Source organism: Kogia breviceps, chromosome 1, assembly GCF_026419965.1.
Source record: "Kogia breviceps isolate mKogBre1 chromosome 1, mKogBre1 haplotype 1, whole genome shotgun sequence".
NCBI classification, from domain to species: domain Eukaryota; kingdom Metazoa; phylum Chordata; class Mammalia; order Artiodactyla; family Physeteridae; genus Kogia; species Kogia breviceps.
The window spans coordinates 112,397,036-112,410,730 of NC_081310.1; the positions used below are offsets into that span (position 1 = coordinate 112,397,036).

The following is a 13,695-nucleotide window of genomic DNA, read 5'->3' on the forward strand; positions in this document are numbered from 1 at the left end:
TGATTAGTTGGGGGAGTGGGTAGAGGGGAATGTGAAAAAGATTGGTGTCAAGAGCAACTCCAGGAATTTTCACCTAGGCAATTGGAAGAATAGAGTTGTCATTTACCGAGACAGACCCGGCTGCCCATGGAAGTGGCAGGCTTGGGAAAGTAACCTATGAGCTCAGTTTTGAACATGTTAAAGTTGAGATATCTATTAAATGTCCAAGTGGAGACATTAAGAAGGCAGTTGAATATATCAGTCTGGATAAAGTCTCACTAACTAACTGGGAAGTTGGTCCAGACTGGAAATAACTATTTTGGAAAGGTCAGCATATTGATGGTTTATGTAGTCATGAGGTTGGGTAAAAAACCCTGGCTCTTAGTGAGCCTAAAGAGCCAAGAGGTCCAAGGGCTAAACCCTGAGTCATTTGAGAAGGTACAACAAAAAGCAGAAGAGAGGAAGAAGTAATGGTAGGTGGGGAAGGAGGTGAACCAAGAGAGAGTGGTGGCCTAAAAGCCACCTGGTTCAGGAAGGGTTGCAAGAATGCCCTGATGGCCTTATTGAAGTTTAGGGTCATGAATTTAAAGTGAGACTTGTTTCAATATAGTTGGAAAAAAACTCCTGCCACATTTAGCTGCTGGGATGTAGGCATGGAGAAGTGGAGAGTTGGATTTAACCAGGATAAGATTTTCCCAGCAGACTATAATTAGGGGCGGGGGGTTGGGGGTGAGGGAGATGAGAGCATATAAAAGGAAGTGATTGTAAGAATGGACCATGAACTCTATATTTTGTAAAAAGGGAAAGGAGGAAATGGTAGGTCAGTGAATTAGAGGATCAAAGAATTATTGAACTATTAATATCGTCCCTTCAGGACCTTAATAAGATAGTGCAGCTCTAACTCTATCATTAGTGATCATTCATGTATTCTGGGCCTATGTGGAAAGAACAGTTCCTATAGAGTGGGAAATTAACAGAAAACTGAAAAATAATACAGCAGTCTAATAATTACATCTGAAATGTCTTGCATTTATATAGTGCTCTCATGTGTTTCAAATCACTTTCAAAGATCTTTTTATCATTTTATATTCTCAAATACACCATGGCCAAAGAAGACAGCTTTATCAAAGTCTCAGAAGAGTCTTAGGAGTTTTAAAGGAATAAAGTTACTATTAGCTCATTTCTTAGGTTATAAGACATTTAAAGTATCCACTTATCTTCTGGAAGAAGTTTGTGATATTGAGTGTTTAGCTGTGTATGGTTTTGTATATAATTATTTATAGAATTTACATTATTTAACTCTCCTATCAAAATTAATAAATTGATTTTCAAACAAAACCCAGAAACAAATAGTGAGTGTCACAGAAATGCATACTATTCATTGAATTCAAAGAATAGTAGGTAACAGTGTCTACAGAGATTCATGGATTGGGTCTTGATTGAACTTGGATGTATACAGACACGTTTTTTGGTGAATAAAGCTTTGTCAGATGAAGCCCAGCATTGGGTAGATCTTATCCACAAAGGAACCATTCAGTACTTCCAATAGTATTGGCTATTGGGTAGATCTTATCCACAAAGGAACCATGTTATGAAACTTCTCCAGCCCTGTTCTCTCCCATTTCCCAATGTCATGTCTTTGCACACTCTATTCCTTTCACTGGAAATGCTCATTTCCTCCTTTTTTTCTTTTTGGTTTTTTGTTTTTGTTTTTGTTTTTTGTTAAATAAACCTTACTGGCCCTCATGGAAGATTTAGTTTTAACTTAGTTTTTCCTAATTCTCCTCAAGTGAAATGAATTTCTCCTTATATCACTTTGTGTCTCTGTTTTTGTTTTTGTTTTTAAGCACATCCTCTTTTTTTTCTAGTTATCTGAGCACATGTTTGTCTTACCCACTAAACAAGCTTCTTGACAACAAGGACTTACTTCTATGTGGTTCTGAAAAGTTCCTAGGATGAATTTATGCACATAAAAGAATTCTTTTGAAAAAATCTGGATTAATTATATTAGGTACACCAAGAATCATCCTAGGACGGGGTTATGTGAAGAACAGTAACCACTTAGGGGTCTCTTCTAGAGAGGGAGAGCCTGAGGACAGGATGTGTGTGCCCACGCCTCCGGAATTCCAGGCAGCTCTGAAGAAGTCCTTGGGAAGCAATTAGATTTGGGACATGAGTCTCCTCCCTGCAACTACTACTCTGAGGTGGCTCCAGGCCAGAAAGATTCTCCCTGTTCCAAACTCTCAACTAAGGAAGGTTGGAGAGGTCCTTTAGGTTTCCTAGGGAGTCAGAAATGCCAGCTTAAACAAGGTTGAACTCAGGGAGATAGAATGTATGGGGGTGAAATGCTTGTTTTCTAAGAGAATTTAATTTGGTGATATGTAATTCTATTATTTTTCTTGTTGCTATTATTATTATTAATTTGACATGCCTTAACTAAAAAATGTTTGCAGGATTTTCTTACCCCATCTCCCATATGGCATCCTTCTCCCAGAACTCTCCTCCCGCTGGTTCCTCCGACTCACCAATCACACTCTCCACCCCTAGCACATATGCACACCGTGACAAAGCTAGCCTCCTGTAAAGGAAGGGGCTTGCCTTCAGGAAACTCCCATTCTTCTTGCCTTTCTTTTAAGCATCTGGGGTCTCCAAGGTGCTAACCGTATTCTTGGGTGTCTTCCACTCTTCACCATTTCCAGTGTCCTCCTCTGCTTCTATCCAAATTTGATTTCATTCTGTTGGGACCTTGACCTCAGCTCTCTACTGGAGTAACTGGCTCTCATATGAATGAATCCATACTGTTCTGATGAGTGTCAGTATGTTAATTTATTGGGTTAGCCAAAAAGTTCGTTTGGGTTTTTCTATAACATCTTATAGAAAAACGCAAATGAACTTTTTGGCCAGCCCAATAGAAAAAAAAAAAAAAAAGATAATCACCCTTCCTTATTAATTTTGACAACACTTACTCATTTTTACTCTGGTCATCAAGTGCAATACTTCCAAAATTTTAATCTAGGCCAAAAGAGTAACAGTACCTCACATAGTGCCTGACACATAGACCAACCGAATATATTATTTATTGAGTGAATGAATAAATGAGCTCAAATAGTGACTGTGTTTGGCTTCCTGGTGGGATAAAATAAAAGCCAGACATTAACGAGAGGGATATTTTTAGGCAAACAATTATGCAGTTCCATAATTGACCTTCCTTATAAATGTGAGCTAGGCCTACCCCTATATTTTGAGGAGATGAAACAGATTCCCCAGCTAGTTACTTCTCACACATGTTTTTCTGTCTGACTTAGTAACTATTGCACTAATAGAGGCTTTGTTTTTACTTCTTTTAAAAAGGTTGAATGGGATTAATGACTTGCTTTGGTTGAGGTGCAAAAGAGAGACAATCTAGTCACTCTCCACCCTTCCCTACGTCTCCTTGTCTAGTTCTGATCACCATCACCCCAAAGCCTCAGAGGCTCCTCCAACATTTTGGGGAGACAAAGGAAAAGCAATCTGAGGGTACAGTAGCTGCCTGACTCTTCTTTTGTAGCAGACTTAGCTTGAAACTTGCAAGAAAAGGAAATCTTAAGAGCACTTTTTTCATACCAATAATCTCCGTGTTTTTTGTATTCTCTCTCACACATAAGCAAACCTGCAGATTTGGCCTGATGAAGGGCTTACAGAAGTCATCTTCTCCTCTTACCATTTGGAAAAAACAAAAATAAAGAGTTGTTTAGTTGTCTAGATCCCTATTAAATTTGCCATGATTTCTTCTGTGAAACTCTGAATGAGTTACTGTCTTGACACAAATGATAGTAAGACTCTAAATGAAGGAGCCATGGGTGATGGCAGACTCAGGCCTTAGATGCCTACATTCATCCTTCCTTCTTTTTTAAGATTGCAAATATGAAGAGAAAATGAGGGGAGTGATGCAAAGACAGTGAAGTTTTCAATGTGCAAAAATTAGACTTTTGCATCAATGGAAACAGTCTTCCCAAATTTTAAAAGGTGTACACCTGCAAATGCTTCTGTTCATATTGTCTGCCAAGAATTAACACTCTCCGATCATGTCCTGAATGTCCAATCTTTCTCTCATGCCTGAAACAGATGCTACTTCCATGCCAGTCACAACCACCTGCGGTCACCATGTGTCATGTGGAATCACATACATGTAATGCCATTCTGCCATCTTTTCTCCACTTCTCATTTTATCCAAGCATGTAGTGTGCTGTTATTCTGCGACTGTATACACTCTGTATACATTTCTGTTCTTCCTTGCAAGATTGTGAATGCTTCGGCCACTCCAATCGATGCAGTTATATCGATCTGCTAAATACAGTCATTTGCGTGAGCTGTAAACACAACACTAGAGGGCAGCACTGTGAGTTATGCAGGCTGGGCTACTTCAGAAATGCTTCTGCACAGCTGGACGATGAGAATGTGTGCATAGGTCAGTTCCATTATAATTTCAGCTATTGTTCTGTGCCTTTCACGAGATGGGGAGCTATTTAAGGTGGAGAGGCTGGTGATTTGCACCACAGCTGAGCCAGAATGAACTTTCTCAATGGAGAAAACGTCCTTGTGGTAGACTTAAAGAATTCACTTGTGCTGATTGAAATCATAGTTGGGGGATGTATTTTGAATCCTTGTCTAATTGTTGCTTTAAAGATGATGAGCTGAAAAGTCGTGTTTAAGAGATGAAGTAATTCTCCTTTTGTTTTTCTTTGGTTTTTTTTTTCTTTGTTTTTGCATGCAATCTTAACACCTGGTCATTTCAACTGATCTTAAAGTCTTAAGTTGTACACTCAACTTTCAAAATGTAAACTCATTATAAGGTTTTTAATTATAGATACGAGATTAGGACACAAACTTTTATAAAAAATTGGTAATCAACTAATACTGATTTAAAATATTCCCATTTGGAATCGAAAGCCACTAGCAATTAGTAATTTAGAAGTTTGCCTGGCTTTTCCATCCATAGTAATGAAATTCCACTTATTGAATTTTCCTATAGCCCTCAAAAGGAGAAGCAATTTTTCAGAACTATTCAAGCAATTAATTCTCTTAGCTTCCAAAGTACATGAGCCCTGGAAAACTGAGGCCACAGGATTCCCTTGAGCATTCTTTCCACCCCCTGTGATGACTGATCATGTCAACTGGAGAGAACCAGGTGCCCTTCCCATCCAAAAAAGCTTCTCCTACCTTTTGCATAGTAGAACCTATCTTTAAGAAAGGGAGCTGATGAAAAATAAGAAATGGAATTTCACTTCGTAATGTACTTTGAAGAAGTGCATATATTCAAAATGGTGAAGGGTACATATGTATCTGTTACCACACTAATAGGTAATATATAGGCAACCAATGTTAAAGGTAGATTTTTTCACATAAAGACTAGATAGAATACACAAGCTGAAAAATGAAAGGTGATCTTTTCATCAAAACAGAAATAAAATCAATCTGCAATTCTGGGATCATTGTTTTCTGATTGGATTGTCAAGGTTATATAGTTATTTGCCAAGTGTCATTTAAAATAGCTAGACAATTTTTTTCAGTTAAAATGGGCCAAGTTTTTATAATACTGTTTATGTCTATAGTATGTTCTATTTTTCAAAGTGCTTCCTTATTATTTGCGAATTAGTGGAGAAATCCCTGGACTTAGAGGCTGGAGAGCTGGGTTCAAGTCCCAGTTTGCCATTTAATAGCTGTGTGCCTTAGGTAAGTCGTTGAAAACTCCTGGTCAAATTGGTGTCATATGGGATGCACAGGAAACACTTGGTAAACTGTGAACTGACTTGCAAGTATGTTTTTTGTTTGTTTGTTTGTTTGTTTTGTTTTTACTTAATCCTCATTAACAAAACCATGGTGGTAAGTACTCCACTGATAATTTCCCCTATTTTCTAGTTGAGAAAAGTAAGGCAAATTGACCCAAATCATATAGCTTTAGTAAAGAGTTAGTTTCCTGACTTCAAAGCTTTTTAATGCTTTCTCCCAACTACCGTGACACAATTAGCAAAGCTAAGCTTGTCAGACTTTTACTTATGGTATGTTTTTAGGATGACAGCAGCAATTCCACTATGAGTTTGTGAACAGAAGTTCAGTTGCCTTTATAACATTTGGGTTACAAAGATTTGAGAATATTAATAAAAACCAAAAGGCACATAGCTGTCTGAATTTTGAATGCAGTTACATTTTGCTGAATGTCATTTGTAAAAATATATAAATGTCATACTACAAATATGTTAACAAGTGAAAAGGTAAAATAAATAGGAACACTAGGAACACAGGAATAAAACCTAATCAGTTTTTTCAAAATACAAAACATTACAATAAGATGTAAATGTTTTACAATATCAGTTTCATATTATTTTCAATAAATCAAAGAAAAAGACCTTAAAAGTAAAGATTTTATTCCATAAAATTTCTCATAGCAGGTAACTTAACAATATCCCAATATATTTTACTCAGAGTATTCTATTCTAATGAATTTCTCCCCTTTTCCTGTTCTAAAGTAATCTATGAACTACAAAATCCGCACTTCCTGTCTAATTCTAAGAGTCATAGTTCTGTTATAAATCCATATTTGATTATCCACAGACAAGAAGTTGCCATTCAGCTTTTGTCTTTTAAATCATGTAAAATACAGATGAATGGAAAGCTTAATATACATCTTGTATTTATTTCTACTTAAAAAAAATCAAATGCGGTTCTTTTCTCCCTTTCTAGAAACTTTGTTGATTAAAGTTATAAATCTTGGAGAGGATTTTATATTATTGAGGTAAACATATCCCTATTCAGTATTTTGTACTTTTCAAACCAAGTGGATATAGGTAAACACAAAGATGAGTATTTTTAGATAACATTAAAATTAGCTACAGTATACCTCCCCATATCAAAATTCCTTAAATTGTTGCTCTTTTCCTGAGCGGTAAAATTGTTTTCCGTGGCAGAGCACAGGCTCCGGACGCGCAGGCTCAGCGGCCAGGGCTCACGGGCCCAGCCGCTCCGTGGCATGTGGGATGTTCCCGGACCGGGGCATGAACCCGTGTTCCCTGCATCGGCAGGCGGACTCTCAACCACTGCGCCACCAGGGAAGCCCCCGGTAAAATTGTTTTTAAAGAATGAACTGAAAAATTTGGCCAGCTGGTATATGCTACGTACGGTCTATCTTTTGTCTTTAGTCTCTAGAAACTTATGAAAGTTTCCTAAAAGAGTAATAGCTTCCACTTTTCCCACTGCAGGGGCCAAGGGCAGAGCTGTCAAGCTTCCTGGGCATGAGACTGAGCCTGAGGTTTGCTCTCTGAAGGCCACTGGAAGCCTGTGGCTCCATTACCAAGGTTTGCCCTATGGGGCAGCACGAACCTATTTGCTATTTTTTACATTTAGGTTCCCCAAAGGGCTTGCAGCAGGACTGAGAATTAAATTTGAGAGGATACACCTCAAGTAAATGAGAGTTCATTTTAATGCCATTTTGTGTAGAAAGCACTAATGAAAATGAATGGAAATTTACCCAATTCACTTTCACAGAATTAGGCACTAATCCCTGAAAATTTGAACTTCATCTAAGCCGTCTCTAAACTTAAGGGGAAAAAAGGCACTTTGCCATTTCTTTAACAATTGGCAATGAAATCCACCGCCCTGGCTATAAGGGAACAGCACATATCTTTGGCAAAACGTTGACTGTGTTGAAATAGATGTCTTAAACTATTTGCATCATTTTATATTATGGCAAATATAAAATGCACGCTATTCCATTTTGTCACAGTGATTGCTGCTTTGTGATTCCTGGTAAATTTACCCATTTTCATACAAATTCCAAGCCAGCCATGTTTCCAAAGATGCATGTAATTAGCCTGTATGATGCAGCAATTTCATGAAGATGACATCCTTGCATGCTTCCATTTCATATAAACTCGAACATTAAGCAGGAAGCTAGAGGATATGTGGCTTGTGACCTTGGGTAATCACTGCTAATAATCCCTGATAACAAGCTGGACATCTGACTGAAATGCAGGGCTCAGCAGTTGCTACTAAACATATCTCCAATTATGATGTATTATTGTTTTCATTCCCCTAGAAACCCAAGATCAGGTAATCAGAGGTACCTTCTGTAAAACAAAGCAAACATAAGACACTTCTAATACTTATAAATCAATTGTAGTATAACTATTTAATCAGACTTCCAAAAGTATTTCATGTTGTTTTTTAGTCTTACAGTCCTGCATATTCTTCCTAGTTTCATGGAATAAAATATAATTCTCCAAGGCCATGCTCATCACCCCAACATCTACCATTGACCATTGTTCCAGAAATGATATTTTTTAAGCTAAATTATTTGTATGTAATGTGGAGTGTAGACCCCACCTCTCCTTGTCACTTATTTTCCTGACTAACATTACACTTGCCACCTTTTGTATGGCAACCACTGAGATGTACCGTGGTTTAGATGTTCCACATTTCTAAAAATTTTGTTTACTTTTTTTTACATCTAAAACCTTTTATTAATCAGTTGTTACAGGCTAATTGACTAGCACAGTATGTGAATTCATATTGGCCAGATGTAACTCTACTCCCCGGCTTACGAAATGTTGGTGATTCATTGTCAACTTACACACTTTAAATAATAAGAAACATATAGTAGTCTTGCTATAGGTATATACTTATAGTGTGTGTGTGTATGTGTGTGTGTGTATTTTTAAAGCCACAACAAAATTGCTATTTAAAAATATTTTAAACAACTGCTGTATATACACACACTAAAATACAAAATGCCAATTTAAAATAAAACTCCAATTATTAACTGCAAATCAGTCCAGAGTCCAGACAAGGAGAGAGCATTTTAGACCTTATTTGGTTTTATTTTTACCTATGTATATTACTCTTAGTCATACAAATGTTTGTATCTTAAGAATGCTGAACTTCAAAATTGGCTTACTCAACATGAAATAAATAATGATTCTAAGTTACTCCACATTCTTTGAAGAAATTATCTGATTAGTCTCTATGACAAAAACAGAACCAAACCTATGGATCTCTCTATTTAGCAGTAAACCCTGAATCGCCATTGCCAATCTAAGATACTAAACTTAAAGTTATTAAACTAAAATTCTCAGGGTTTCTCACAGTTGGTTGCTTGGTTAGTTGCTTGGTGTGATTTTATTTGGTTTTTTGACATGAAAACCTCTTAATGGGACCATTTTAAAATAAAGGAAATCAAGAGACAGAGGGGCATATGAGTATGCCCAGTATTATACAGTGGGATTACAAAGAAAGTAACTTTGGCCTACAAATTCCAAAAGCTGGAAACTAGCTGCTGTTACCTTTCAAACTAATAGAAGCCTAAGGAATTATTTCTGATTCAGCCTTTAAGAAAAACAGAGCTTCAGAAATAAAAATATTCGGCATAATAATGTGTGAGGAATCAAGAAATTATTCTATTTACTTTTTATTACACAAAGTTATATTGTTCTGTCCATAGACATTATAATGATACAAGTCTCAAATTATGCCTATGTTGAAATTTATTTAGGATTACAAAATTCATTTTTCTTTCATGATTGTTAATCTAGGTTGCATAAAAGCTATACTAACTTAACATGTGTAGCAGATACAATATCTAAAGGCTCATCACAACATAGTATAAATATATATATAAAGCACCATCCCAAATCATAAAGTAAAACTGACTTTGAATGAACAAAGTGCGTTCATATTCCACTTTAACAGTGTTCAGCAGTTCTCAAATTTTGAGTGTAACCGATAAGCTCATTTGAATAATTTAAAACAGATTTTACACTGATGGCATATTGATTTATCCTTGATATATAAAGGATATATAAAGGATTCTCATTGCGTTCATTAAACCATCTAAAAATGCCCTAACAAATGGAGCCTCCATTACGATCTGTTACCAGTGAAGAGCATAATGTCTTATTTCCTTGGAGGTTTTCAGTTGATTTCCTCCCATAACATAAAAATGATATCATGGAAGGCTGAGCAAATAAATAAATGGACCTGAAATAGCCATATTTGCCAAAGCATTTCATTAGTGGACATCTTTCTTTAAGTGATGTATTTAAGTAAGCAACACTCCTGTGTTGATAACTTATAAGCCATGCGGACTTGTCTCCAGCCTGTGTGTTGTCTTGTTTCTACAGAGTGTTATTGTAATCCTTTGGGCTCAGTCCATGATCGTTGTAATGGCTCAGGATTTTGTGAGTGTAAGACTGGAACAACAGGGCCTAAGTGTGATGAGTGTCTGCCGGGAAATTCCTGGCACTACGGCTGTCAACGTAAGTAACTCTGGGAGCTGTCCTCTGCCTGCTGCAGCATGGCTGATTCTGCTTGTCTAGGCCGGTGTGTGCAGCTTCTCAGAGCAGAAAAAGGCCCAAACCGCTGACAAGCTTTAAAAACTACATAATGCCTCAGCCTATGTATAGGAGAGAGAGCAATCCATCAGCTGTCAAGCTGGCTCCTTTGAAGCCCATCTTTGTCCTCTCTGATGGCTGGAGAAACTTATACTGAAATACTGTACGCAGATCCATGTACCTGGCCAGACCATAAATTAAGTGGCACAATAGGGACCCAGCTTAGAAATCCTTACCGCAAAATGAAGGGTGATGTGTATGTGGTTAATATATTTCTTGAACTACTCTGGAGCTCCAGAGTTCATAAATTAAATGATATCTGCATAACTTATTACCACCCTAGTATCATACCCATCACTGAATCTGAACCAAAAACCTAAAGGTAATAAATCTAAGGGATATTTAAATGCCAGGATAAACTAAATGATGAAAATCAATATTGATTTTAAGCCTCTGAGGTTAGGCACCATGCAGTGAGCCTTAGACAGATGCCATTTGGTTCAGCCTCATTTCTCTGAGGATTATCAGGCGTTCTTAAAAGCTTGTCAAGGCAGGTGGCATGTTGGTGTATCCAGGGAACAGAAATTTTAAAATCTGAGCAGAAGCTTCCTTCTGTCATTCATAACCTTTTTTGCATTTTAATTCTGCATTAACTTTCCTCTATCTGTACATAGTCAGCTTACTAATATTAAAGAGCCACCAGGCAAAGCCTCTGGAGAGCGCAGTCCAATACAAAATTATGCAAGCTACACATGTAACTTTAAATGTATTGTTATCCACATTAAAAAAGTAAAAATAAATAGAAGTGGATTTTAATAACTGTAATTTTAAAAATAAAAAATTAATTAAACATTTTAATAACTTTAATTTAAAAAACTGAAATATTATCATTTCAACATAGAATTAACGTTAAAGTTGTTAAGGATATATTTTACATTTTTCATAGTCCTTGAAATCAGATGTTTAATGCTTACAGAACTCTCAATTTGAACTAGCCATATTGCAAGGCTTAATAGACACATATGTCTACCATATTGGACAGCACAGCTCTAGAGGTTTTTTGCTTCCTTTTCACTAGAAGAATCGTCAGCATGCAGGAACTATCTAAAGCAGGTTTCTACCAAGCATGTACAGAATATTTTATCTGCTACTTATAGAATGTATAGTTATCTGGAGGCTACATTTCTACATATTATAAAGTCAAAGTGAAATTTACTGCCACACTAATGCCATGGGCAGGAGTGAACGATGGTGATAATTGGGAGATTTGGCATTGAGCAGGCCAAGGTTAGGATAGGATCTAGAAGCTGGAGGGTGAGCATCTCCAGCCATGCTGGAGAATCATTAAAAGTGTCAAATAGTGAGAAGTCAGGCAGCACATCTGCACATAAGCTCTGGATAAGGCCATGGTTTTAACCTTGTACACACTGTGGGTTCCCAGAAAGCACCTGAAGGGTCTGAATGAGTTTGGGATCCCAAAAACAATGTGAGGAGCCAGAACTCAGAGGATAAGTCATCAGTCCTGGAACATCTAGATGTAGAGGCCCAAAGAGGGCTGACAGTCAGGAGGAGAAAAGGAGAGAGAAAGGAGGGGCTGAAACCAGCACCAAGATTCAAAGCATAAGGAATGAGGAGACTTTATAATGAAGGCACACCTTCTCAAAGGGAAAGTCTCATGTAAACTACCTGATGCAACAGGACCTAATGAATGGGTTCCTGAAGTGTAATCAGGGAAAGACATTGGAGAGGAAAATCAATCAAGCCTTAGAGGAAATGTATGCCAAAAAAAGGGCCTAACTTGATTTTTCTGTGTTAATTTCCTGGAGTATTATAAAAAATGTAATGTCCTCAAATTCTTCCTTCTGGCGTTGGAACACTGGATTTAAGCAGGGCCCTACCACATAAAGGCTGTATGGTGTACAAAACCCTCCATGCCTCAGCTCCAGCACCTTACATCCTTGGTGTGTAGATCAGTGAGATTATAGGAGTAAATGCTTTATCCTCTTGAGTATTTCTTTATTATTTTTTTTTGAATTTTTGAATTTTATTTTATTTATTTTTTTATACAGCATGTTCTTATTAGTCATCAATTTTATCCACATCAGTGTATACATGTCAATCCCAATCTCCCAATTCATCACAACACCACCACCACTCCCCCGCCTCTTTCCCCCCTTGGTGTCCATACATTTCTTCTCTACATCTGTGTCTGTTTCTGCCCTGCAAACCGGTTCATCTGTACGATTTTTCTAGGTTCCACATATATGCATTAATATACGATATTTGTTTTCCTCTTTCTGACTTACTTCACTCTGTATGACAGTCTCTAGATCCATCCACATCTCAACAAATGACCCAATTTCATTCCTTTTCATAGCTGAGTAATATTCCATTGTATATATGTACAACTTCTTTATCCATTCGTCTGTCGATGAGCATTTAGGTTGCTTCATGACCTGGTTATTATAAATAGTGCTGCATTGAACATTGGGGTGCATGTGTCTTTTTGAATTATGGTTTTCTCTGGGTATATGCCCAGTAGTGGGATTGCTGGGTCATATGATAATTCTATTTTTAGTTTTTTAAGGGACCTCCATACTGTTCTCCACAATGGCTGTATCAATTCACATTGCCACCAACAGTGAAAGAGGGCTCCCTTTTCTCCACACCCTCTCCAGCATTTGTTGTTTGTAGATTTTCTGATGATGCCTATTCTAACTGGTGTGAGGTGATACTTCATTGTAGTTTTGATTTGCATTTCTCTAATAATTAGTGATGTTGAGCAGCTTTTCATGTGTTTCTTGGCCATCTGTATGTCTCCTTTGGAGAAATGTCTGTTTAGGTCTTCTGCCCATTCTTGGATTGGGTTGTTTTTTCTTTTGATATTGAGCTGTCTATATATTTTGCAGATTAATCCTTTGTCCATTCATTCGTTTGCAAATATTTTCTCCCATTCTCAGGGTTGTCTTTTCATCTTGTTTAAGGGTTCCTTTGCTGTGCAAAAGCTTTGAAGTTTCATTAAGTCCCATTTGTTTATTTTTGTTTTTATTTCCATTACTCTAGGAAGTGGATCAAAAAAGATCTTTCTGTGATTTATGTCAAAGAGTGTTCTTCCTATGTTTTCCACTAAGAGTTTTATAGTGACTGGTCTTACATTTAGGTCTCAAATCCATTTTGAGTTTATTTTTGTGTATGGTGTTAGGGAGTGTTCTAATTTCATTCTTTTACACGTAGCTGTCCAGTTTTCCCAGCACCACTTATTGAAGAGGCTGTCTTTTCTCCATTGTATATCCTTGCCTCCTTTGTCATAGATTAGTTGACCATAGGTACGTGGGTTTATCTCTGGGCTTTCTAT

The 13,695-nt window shown here is 37.1% G+C and overlaps 1 protein-coding gene across 12 annotated transcripts in view; it reads left to right on the forward strand.

The window, feature by feature from the left end:
- Positions 1-13,695, forward strand: part of NTNG1 (netrin G1) — a 331,515-nt gene that overhangs the window by 268,262 nt on the left and 49,558 nt on the right. For 5 of the 12 annotated variants that reach the window (XM_067041019.1, XM_059078727.2, XM_059078688.2 and 2 more), the window contains one exon: positions 10,131-10,265. The exons of 5 other annotated variants lie outside the window; for them this stretch is intronic. In XM_067041019.1, coding sequence (XP_066897120.1) covers positions 10,131-10,265 — 135 coding nt within the window. Of the gene's footprint in view, positions 1-4,258; positions 4,427-10,130; positions 10,266-13,695 lie in introns of all 12 variants that reach the window. 2 more of the 12 variants (XM_067041013.1, XM_067041028.1) reach the window with 1 other exon arrangement.